This window comes from Alligator sinensis, unplaced genomic scaffold (genome assembly GCF_000455745.1).
Source record: "Alligator sinensis unplaced genomic scaffold, ASM45574v1 scaffold221_1, whole genome shotgun sequence".
In the NCBI taxonomy this organism is placed as follows: domain Eukaryota; kingdom Metazoa; phylum Chordata; order Crocodylia; family Alligatoridae; genus Alligator; species Alligator sinensis.
This window is the reverse complement of record NW_005841948.1, coordinates 1,078,239-1,089,262: the sequence shown is the minus strand read 5'-3', so window position 1 is coordinate 1,089,262 and position 11,024 is coordinate 1,078,239. Positions and strand designations below refer to the sequence as shown.

The 11,024-nt window shown below is 39.8% G+C and overlaps 1 protein-coding gene across 12 annotated transcripts in view; it reads left to right on the top strand.

Moving 5' to 3' along the window:
• The window catches only part of NEBL (nebulette), a 159,794-nt gene that overhangs the window by 107,219 nt on the left and 41,551 nt on the right, over window positions 1-11,024 (top strand). For 9 of the 12 annotated variants that reach the window (XM_025199731.1, XM_025199734.1, XM_025199733.1 and 6 more), the window contains 2 exons: window positions 1,499-1,670; window positions 6,396-6,491. In XM_025199731.1, coding sequence (XP_025055516.1) covers window positions 1,499-1,670; window positions 6,396-6,491 — 268 coding nt within the window. The remainder of the gene's footprint in view (window positions 1-1,498; window positions 1,671-6,395; window positions 6,492-11,024) is intronic. The other 3 variants (XM_025199738.1, XM_025199727.1, XM_025199737.1) reach the window with 2 other exon arrangements.

Below are 11,024 nucleotides of genomic sequence, written 5' to 3'. Positions count from 1 at the left end.
TGCTGAAGACAAAATGTTTGCTAACTGCACATGACTGTAATGAACATTTTCAAAATACTAATAAATGGTTTTCTAACAACTGGCTGTTTGGCTTTTTAAAAACACTTCAGGCTGCTCCTCCATTTTGAACATCTCAGTTTGACTGGACTGGTGACACACAACCACTTTGTGCCTGTGCATGTATTTGGTTTGCGTGTGACTTAGGACTCAAATTAATTGTGCTGAGTGTGTTTGCTTGTGTGTGTGTGTGTGTGTGTACATATATATAACTATAACTGATTATGTATTTAAAAAAAAAAGAATGTATAGTCAGGGGTAATGCCTTTATAACTGTTACTAATTTAGATTTGTTCCAAGTTTGTAATGTAACAACTTTTCAACCTACCTGTCCATTTTTGAAAAGCAGGCTACATAGAAGAAACTTTTAATTGCCTATATTCTTCATTTGGGTCCAGCTAGCTGGTACCTAACAAGGAATGTTAAGGGGGAATGATTCTTTTCTATAAAACTCTGCATGTCAGCAGAAATTCGAATGAATTAAATGACTTTTTAAGAGTTCTTAAAAATCCTGTCAGATTGCTACAGGGACATGTGCATCTTTAGAGATACTGGTATTTATATACTTATCCTGGATCAGACATGCTTGACCTGTAGCATATGCCACAAGCAGCATGGGCAGCCTGTGTGTGGCACACAGCAGATGGGGGAGGGGACAAGCAGCATAGTCACAGATTGGGCAGGGAGCAGGAAAACGAGCAGCATATTGGGAAGGGCAGGGACCAGAAAGCAGAGCAGCCAGTTAGGCAGGGGAAGGGGATGGGAGTGGTAATCCAGGAGGAAATGTGGCTAATTTGTGGCCCACCACCAAAAAGATTTGTCCCCACTAGTCTGGATGACCTCTGGAGGTACCTTTTTAGCCATGTGTTTTTATGCTTGTGCAATGATTCTTAGCAGCTTGAGTTAATTACTAATTCAGTAGCAATGTTCAATTTTGTTTTGGGTTTTTGTACAACATCCTTTTTTACAGGATAAATTGCAAAAAATGGTCAAGGAAATGGACTGGACAGCTTGCCAAGTCTTTTACATCTTGTTTATGGCATAAAATCCAAGGAATAAAAATACCTATTATGCAGCAGTTTTTAGCATAATTTAGGATGAAGACATATGAGCAGTTTACTGTAGGATAAAAGGAGCTAGAGTTTTACCATGTGTTAAGTGTTCTTTGGTAACTATCTATATGCATGCTCTGAACCCATGGTAGGTAAAAGCTAAAATATAGAAATTTAGCTCTCTTTCATTAAAAACTAAGTTGCTGTGGTTTACCTTGTACTTATTGCAGGATTGGGTATATACATGAATAGTTTTCATGCAGCCTCTGACACAATAAATATCCCTACCTTGTGTTAGCTCACATTAATTGTTTATATGCCCATAACCTTTAGATCAGTTAAGATCAGTCATGGCTAGGAGGAAAAAAATCACTCCTTATATTTTCCAGGTGAAATATCATGAAGATTTTGAGAAGACAAAGGGCAGAGGTTTCACTCCAGTGGTGGATGATCCTGTGACGGAGAGGGTGAGGAAAAACACTCAGGTTATGAGTGATGCTGCATACAAAGGAGTCCATCCACATATAGTCGAAATGGATAGGAGACCTGGAATAATTGTTGGTAAGTTGAAAAACAGCTTTCCCATCCAAAGATTGTTGCTGAAAATGAAAAGCACTGCTCAATCTTCTCCTTATAATCAAGAAAACATATCTCTGTTTTTCATTTTTCTTTCCTTTGATTGTGATATTGGAGTTAAATTTCTTTTACTAACCTTTCAGGGCAACATATATTATTTCAATTCATTATTTTGTGTGAAGATTTTTTTTTTTTTTAAGATTGAAACTATTGGTCAGAATTGGTGTTTCAGAGAGTGATTGTCTGGCAAAATAGCTGACTATAGACACTTCATCAGTTTCAACTTAATGAGGACATTAAGCAATCAAATAATAAAATGACAGAATTTTACTAGATATTAATTGACTTTCCCAAACAATAAGAAAAGGCAAATTGCACTGTAATATAAGAAGTGTTACATCTGCTACATCTATCCATAAGGAATACATTATTATTATATTTAAGTGACTTTAAAGTAGTTAATAAGAAGGATAAATAATCACAAAGGAAGTTGACTTTGCCAACCTGGTATAGATTAGTTCTGAGAGAATTCAGGTTCATCCTTTGAATGCTTGGGGAGGCAGAAATATGTGAAGTGTAACTTCCTTTATTTTGTTGTGTAAAACTGGAATCACTTCTCTTATGTATTTATCTAGTGATCAAACACTTTCATTCTTAGTCCAAATTTTGTGGTGTGAAACTTGTTCTCTGTCAGGAAAAAGGCAGTTTTTAATAAGATAATTTGTATTCTGAAGTTATAAAATATTAACTGGAGTGTCTGAAATTTAGAGAGAGATGGTTTTATGAATCTCTGCAGTTTTTCTTTCACGTGAATATGTATGCAACAGCCTTTCACTATTTCAGAGAGGTCTAGGGCTGCAGTATTCTTCATTTCAAGTAATCTTGTCTCTCTCTGAAATGGCGGTTTGCTAAGATGTAAGCTGCTGAGCAGCTCACAAGTGAAATCATCCTTTTATGGAAGGCCTACTCTCTGTCTTGGAGCTCCACATATTTGTGGTACCCATCATCCCAATATTTTTCATGGGTCTCAAAATATTTCAATTTGTGGATCATGACTATCTCATCATACATTATGTAGGTCACAGGCGACAGTTTGAGAATATCCTCTGTAAAAAAATAGTGTCTAGGTTAAGGCCAAGAGGGGTTAGAAGGAAAGAAGTAGACACAATAGATGCCCGGACCATCACTTTAAGGTCTTAAGACAAAATATTTAAGTTAAATTCTCCCCCTTATGTTTTTATGAGGAATATTCAAAATCAAAACAAAATAATTCTACAAGTTTAGAAATGTAATGGAAAATGGAAGTGAATACCTGGCGTTATTCTTTGTTCTCTTTGTGGTTGTCCTCTCTTTATCATTCCTGACAGGATTATAGGTGACAAGAATCCCCAACATGTTCTTTCTAGAGATGGCTTTACCTAATAATAAGGATAATTTAGATTAGGGTTGACTGTAGTTTAAATATCAAGAATACATAGTTACAAGTGGCTTTTATTACCTGGGAGAGCTCTGTCTAATGAAAGGCATCTGAAACTCTCAAGCTAATGCAAGCCTTTGAAAGTTGCACATTCTGGCATCTAAGGTAACACAACATATTCAGGGGTATTGCTTGCCTGCCAGAAAGACTTTAAGGCCAGAGCAAACCTCTCATTTCCACAGCAGATGCTTGTTGAAGAGCCACATTCTAAACCCCTTAGCAATTGAAGTATTGCAGTCTTTTTGTAGCTTGGCATACATGTAATTCACCAATGTATCCATGGATATAACAAGAAATGTTTTCAGTGTTATACCCTCATGTTAATTATGCCTGAGCTCATCTCCCACTGCAGCTCCCCACCTACATATAACACTATTGAAGCAAAGTTGAATATCATTTGTCAAATATAAATCCTTTAACACACCGCAAAAAACATACCATTCTTTGAATAAAAACATTGCAGTTATTTAAAAGAAATAGCTATGACAACTTGAAAGCTTTACTTCCACTGATATTTCAGTAAATGCTACTTGTTTAAACAGAAGCAATGGCCTCATTGTTCAAAGAATGTTCTTGGCAGTTAGCAAAGATCACAGACTCAGAAAACAGCTATAACACTTCTTAAGCTTTTCCGTGGCTGATTCATATTCAGCCACTTAGGAAAAATACTTCTGTATTAGAAACCTTCTAGTGGGCTTCCAACATATAATAAGTAAAGTCCTAATAACTTTGCTTAAATGTAATGACTGTGCTCTGGAAAATGAACATGTTTCTTAATCCTAAAAAGACATTACAAAGACTTCAAAATAAATTAATTCTCATGTCTGTGGCTCTGTAAAATAAAAGAAGTCCAGGTTTGCCACACACCCAAAGAGGATATTTTCATTCAGATAGAAGTAGCAAAGAAATTGATGAGAGCCATTTGGTGACATAAATTGCCAAGATTATTGTTTTATATGTTTTGATGGAGATTATGAGTAAAAGTAATATAAAGTTTATGATAGGATACAAATGCCCTGTGCAACCAAATTTTTAAGTTAAAAAAAAAACAAAACTACACAATAAAGTGTGAGATACAGGGAACTAACCAATCCCTCCTCCCCTTCATGCCTATCAGTGCTTTTCAGAGATGACTAATTTGTCACTACTAAAGCCAACACACACTTTATCAAAAGACTGAATATTGAAATTTAATTAATTAATTCAGTGGGGATCTGCATTGTATTCCACAGTAAGGCTACAGTACAGTAGATAACATGGAATCTTGATCTGAGGCTGTGGAATTTGGTTTGTTGGGTATAACTACTTGTGTCACCTTTAGGTGCCACATATCAGGGGTCCCCATAGTTCTACTTTGCCTACCAGCCTATAAGGTAGCTTGATATCACTTTCCCCCAGTAGTGGGACCAGGTTGGAAAGACAAGTCATTTTCCCACCTCTAACATATTGGGCTCACCTAGCAAGCAGACACCAAGGCAGGTGTGGGCAAAATGGCAGATCCAGTCAGCAACCAGACTCCATTTCCTGCGTGGCTGGGGTCAGTTTCCACAGAGATCCCAGCAGCAGCCTCACTGGGATAGCACGAATCTGGGATTTCTGTAGAGACTGGCCCCAGCAGCACTGGCAGGGCACATAGCAGGGTGTGGGGCTGCTCCAGAGCTGGGTTGGGATATTGCAGTGGTGACAGCATGGTTCAGAGCCAGGGAAGAGCCACAATCTCCCGACTGCACATCCCTGCCTGGAGCATTTGGGTTGCAGATTGTGGCTGTGGCCTGGTTCTGGATCATGCTGTCACTGCCACAAGATCCCAGCTGGGTCTGGAGCCACTCTTTGCCCTGCCAGCAAAGGCAGTATTGGGGGGTTGAGGGGCCTGTAGCCACCCCTAAATTCCCTGTGGCCCCCCATAGCCACCCCTCTCAGTGGTACTGCTGCCTCCACCTCTACCATTGCCCACCCTGCACAGGCAGTGGCAGCTGAGCCTGCCCTGCTCCTGCCTGCAGCACAGTTCCCCCTTGGTACCACCACCAGGAAGAGGCCGGCACCACTGCTGCCTGCCAGTGCTGCTGGGGCCAGTCTCCATGGAAACACCGGCCCCATGCGGTCACAGCATGGCTGTTGCTGGGGTCTCCATGGAAAACAGCCCTAACCACGTGTGCAGGGACTGCTGGGAAATAGAGTTCACTGCTGGCCAGATCCAGCCTGTGGGCCAGACTTTGTCTGGCCCTGCACTAGGGTAAGTATATGATCTGATGAATTCATCTTTTAATTGGCCACGCTTTATAATAAGGTCTATTTTAAAATAGGTTGTAAAAGTTTATAAATTATTTTACTGGTATGTCACAGATTGTTGTGAGCTGTTCATCAGAGGTGTTGATTGGTTATAAACATTGTTGTTATTGAACTTTAGGCCTGTGGTTATAGTTTATATTTATTACAAATAGTTATAAAAGTTTTAAATAGTTATAGTCATTAAAATATATTAAGACATTTCTTAATCATTTATTAATCTTTAGCAAATTATTAATACTTGGAATCTAACTATAAATTGTAACCTTTTAATGTGCAAATCTCTCTCCTAAACTAACCAGTTCAGGCTTGTGAACTTCAGAATTTGCGGTGAGGTCCATGTACAAGTTACGAGGAAAGAGGTCATTTTCATTCCTCTTACTATATTCATAAGATGAATTCCAAGAGTAGTTTTAGCTAAGATAGGGGATGGTGCCCCAAGGAACTTAACTTCTAGGTAGGCAAACAAATAACAGTTAAGTCACAGAAGAAGGAAGTGACTGTTGTGGACAGTGGGTGGGTTTTGTTATAAAAAAAAAAAAAAAAGCATTTAGAATATAAATGGATATTTAATAAGATACTTTAAAAAATATTTAATTAATATAGTCATATGTAATGTTACTGTCATGCTTGGTAAAATTAGAAGTAAAGTAAAAAAACTGTCCTCTAAAAATTATAGAAAATAGGTCAGGACAGGGATTTTGAGAGGTAATCACCTGCTACTCTAAGGTAAGATCAGTTGTATCTAATCCATTCTGGAATGATGTATAACACTTAAAATGAATGGAACAAGTTACTTTTAATAGGAAACAAATGCCTTTAGTCCACGAATGTCTAGATCTTTCTGTTAATAACTATAACAAGGAATAACACAATCACTGTTCTTTAAACTCCTTGATCTCATGCTTTTATTTATATCACTGCTGTCTGTCTTCTTTCTTTGTGAGAAGACCTCAAAGTTTGGCGCACAGATCCTGGGTCCATCTTCGACATTGATCCTCTGGAAGACAATATTCAGTCTAGGAGTCTGCGTATGCTTTCTGGTATTGCTTATATTTTGAGTTTTGCCCAAATCGTCCTTTTACATTTTTGTATGTAGAGCTATCATAGTAAACTTTCAGGTTGATAGGCTAACCATCTGTTATTTTTTTTCCTTTCATTTTAAAACTGTTGCATTTTAAAAATTAGCTCCTTGAAGCAATTGACTAATCATATGCACAAACAAAAAACAGCAAAAACATTTCTGTCATGAACTGGCATTACTACTTCCAGTTAGAGTAAACCAAATTAATTCCATGTGTGCTGAAAACCCTTGTACTCTTTGTAAAGGGGATTTTCAAATAAATGGAATTCACTAAAACTTTAGACATGTCCATATAATGGATTTCAAGGAACTTGTGTAACTTTTTTACAAGTCACAGTGACCTACAAGTTCTGATTTGTTTGCATCTGGTACCTGTTTGCATCTGATACAGTCGCATTCACCATGTGAAGGTATTTCCAAATATACAAGAAGAGACATTTTCCATTCCAAGAAGTGCACAGTCTAAAGACAGACTGGGTGTGTCTACACAAGATGCTTACTGTGCAGTAGCTCGTTACTACTGTGCTGTAGTGTGGCCGAGCATGAACCACTATGTGATGCTACTGCACAGTAGTAATGAAGTACTGCGCAGTGTCATTAGGCTACTGGGCTGGGATGCTACTGTGTAGTAGTGCCAGTTACTGCACATTTGTTTAGTCCTTGGTTATGCAAGTACTAAATGACTCTGCAGTGGGCATCTCATGTAGATGCACCCAGTGACAGGTAGAAAGAGGAGAAGGATAAAACAATAGGAAACATATACTACAGCTTGATTTCAAATTACTTTTTTTCCTATATTAAATTCCCACATTTATTTCTTTACCATCTTCAGTGTTTTAAATAGTGTTGGGATGATTCTATAGCTATGGTGGTCCAGGAAAAATGCAAGAGGCAAGGATTTTTGTAAATTATATCATTTATTGGACCAGCTGTATAGCTGGGAGGGATATAGACAAGTTTATGGGTACCAAGTGTTCTTTCTCAGGGAGGGAGATCTGAGGAAAGATACTTGGTGCTTGAAAGATTGTCTGTATCCCTCCCAACACAAAACTGGTCTAATAGCACCCACAAACATCTTTATCTAATGTTTTAAATAGAATTTGGTTAAAAACATTTCCATTAATGTTGAAAAGAGTAGTAGGGGAAATTGACTGGGTTTTGTGTTTCTATTTAAACAAGAGTTTAGAACATATATTTATAGATTCATTTCTTAACAATAGCTCGCTTTTTATAGGCGGGCACATATTGGAAACCACTGGAGTGAGTTATGAAGTGAAATTCTGGGCTCATAGAAGTCAATGGGAATATTGCCATTGATTTTAATGGGACCATGATCTCACCTCTGGTCTTTTTGAAAAGTACACTTAAGCATGTAATTTCCTAAATATTAGAAATATATTGAAAACAATTTCTGCATAATCTTTCATGGCTATATATTTTTCCAAAATACCTATTTTATTTACTTAAATCCAAGACAACTTTGAATTGAAGAGAACCCCCCAAATAATTAGACTCAATATATGGACATTGTATACATTTATTATAATTTCCATATATAGAATCTAATTATTGGACAGTCATCTTCAATTTGTCTCACCCACTGCTACAGTGGGACAAGCAGTGACTGGGGGGCAGGCAGTGGGGTAGTCAAGTAGCCTGTTCCCTGCCCCTTGCCCTCTGCCTCCTGTCCTCACTCAACACTTGCCCCCATGGTGCCTGCCCTGTGCCCTGGCACCTATCCCCCCCTCCTATCTGCCTCCTCATGCCTGCACTGGGTGAGTCCCTGCATCTCTTGGCCCCTGACCCTGCCATGGTGCCTGCACGCCCTGGCATCTGTCCCCCTCTCACAACTTACCCTCTTTTGCCTTGCCACCTTCTAGTGCTTGTCATCCATCCTTATGCTCCCTGCTGTTTCTGCCCCTCTCTCCCCCACTGCCTCTGCACCCCTCCCCACCATAGCCTCTGCCCCCACCGCTTATCCACTGACCCTGCTCCAACCCAGAAATAGAGCACATGTGCACTCTGGTCCCTGCCCAGTCATGCAGCAGCAGTTGTGGCAGTGGCAGGGCCAACCCCCAAAGTGCCCCCCCCCAAGTGGTGGCGGCAGGCGTCCGGCTCCTGCCACTGCCACAGCTGCTATGTGACCAGGCCGGGGCCAGGGCCTGAACCAGCATGTGCTTTGTGCCCTGGGCTGGTGCTGGAGGGTAAGTGGTGATGGCAGGGGAACAGGCAAGGGGGGCAGAGGGAGGGTAGTAGCTGTGGCTCTGAGCCTGAGCCCAGGTCTGGGCTGGAGTTAGAGCTGCAGGAGGTGCCTGCCTTCCTAGATTGTTAAATTGGGGAAAAAAACCTTATCTTGGATTTGAGTAAATACTGGAAGTATCTATGGAAATCTTAAATACCCATGGTAGAGGCTAAAGCTCAGTGAAGTCAATGGAGGGATTCCAACTGACTGCAGTTAGTCACAGATTCAGGGATCCATGGGATTTTAGGGCTGAAAGGGATCTCGTGAGATCATCAGGTCCAGCCCCCGTCCTCTGTGCAGGAAAGACTGCTGGGGTCCAATAACCCCAGCAAAGTGTGTCCAGTCTCCTTTTGAAGATATCCAGGGTAGGTGCCTGCACCACCCTTGAATCCTTGATTAGGTCCTAATAAGTAGCCAGATTTTTCTTTAGGGATACACCCCATTTTTACAGTACACTTGACTAGAAGACTATCATTAGGCTATAAATGCTTTGTTTACATAAGCATCCTAAAACTTTCCATAAGCTTTGTTTAAACACTTTCCAGCCATATTAACAGTATTTTAAAGGCTTTAAATAGTCTTTCTCTCTCTGTCTCTCCTCTCATACACACTGAAAATACAGTGACTGCTAAGGCAACGAGAAATGCTACCATGTTGCAGGAAGATTCTGAACTCCTAACTTCTGCAGTGTGCTCAGTGACATACATCCTGCTGTGAAATGAAAAAATGTGCTCATTTTAGTGATCACTTCTTTTCCTGAATTGATTATATTTGAAAATTACTGAAGAAAATTTGTTATTAAATTAAGATATTCAGGCTAGAGCAAATCTTTCTCATCTTAGTTGTAAGTTCTAGAAAATTATTTTCTAATGAACACATTTTAGAAGCTTAATTATAATCATGGAAATAATCATCATGTGAGTGAGGTTTCAGAAGTCATATGGAGGAATAAATTGCCTACAGGAAAATGAATCATGGGATCACAGCTGAATTATATTAAATATAGGTGAATTCAGCCAGCTTTTGCTGCACTGACTACCACAGTAAAAATAATAATGGCATTATAGCTAAGAAAGTATTAATCTCACATATTTTCCAGTTCTTTTACATTCAGTATTCTATCAAAATTGTCTACATTTTGGATTAAAAATAGCTATTTCCAAACAATACATCACATGTTTTTTCTTTCCAGCCAAGGTTAATAAATCAGGCCTAAAAAACAGTGTAAATGATCTAGAATTGCTTGTACATGGAATTTATACACCCAAAGCAGCTTGGGTATCAGGACTAGTATAGTTATGTGTGTACGTGTGGTGTTATCTTGAACATTTGGGCATGGCACTATATGGTCATGTCATGTAAACACACGCTCAGTTTCAGATAGATCACTCATAATTCATGCTGTATGATATTTTTGGGGATTTTTACTCAAATAAGTTTGAATTGAAAGTCTTACATGGATGGTGATCCAATATAGGGTAGGGCAGGGAAAGCACCTTTGAGACCAACTAATTTAGAGGCATGAGCTTTTGCAGGCAACAACTTACTTTGCCATCTGCATAGCATCTGACAAAGTAGGTTGTTACATACGAAAGCTTACACTTCTCTGAACCGGTTAATCTGTAAGGCTAAGTGCAGACATTTGTGGGAAATAGGGGGAGGTTAGACTGGGTAAAAAATGGCCACCTGATCTAACTTAGTTTGCCCCCCAGTGCAGACCTTGCACTTATACCCAGTCTCAGTGAATGAAAATCAATATAAACTTATAAGTGTACAGAAGTTCCACAAACACAGACTAGTTTAAAACTGGTGGATCCTGGTTTAAGATAGACTTGGATCAATGTACACTTAAACTTAATCTATCTAGTTTAGACAGGTGCATCAAACTTCTGCACAGTTATCTGTGCAGCCCTGGGGCTGTGCTTTTCCTCCCCTCCCCTCTAGAATTGCACAATTTTTATCTCCCCACAGCCCATCACCCCACCCCACAAATACTCCATCCCACAAGTTGCTCATGGTGCCACTGGGAGAAGAGAAGATAAGTATCATTGGTAGGAGGGGCAAGAGACTTTGGGGTGGGGGGGTCAGGAGCAAAAAATAGCCTCTAGTTCTCCCAGGGTTCCTGTGAGCCGCCCTGATCCTGCCAAATCCTCCCAGACCCCAGCAACTCCCCGCAGACCCTGTCTGCCCCCTGATTACTCCTGCAGATGCTGCCTGCCCCCTCCACCGAGTCCCCCAATTCCCTCTCGC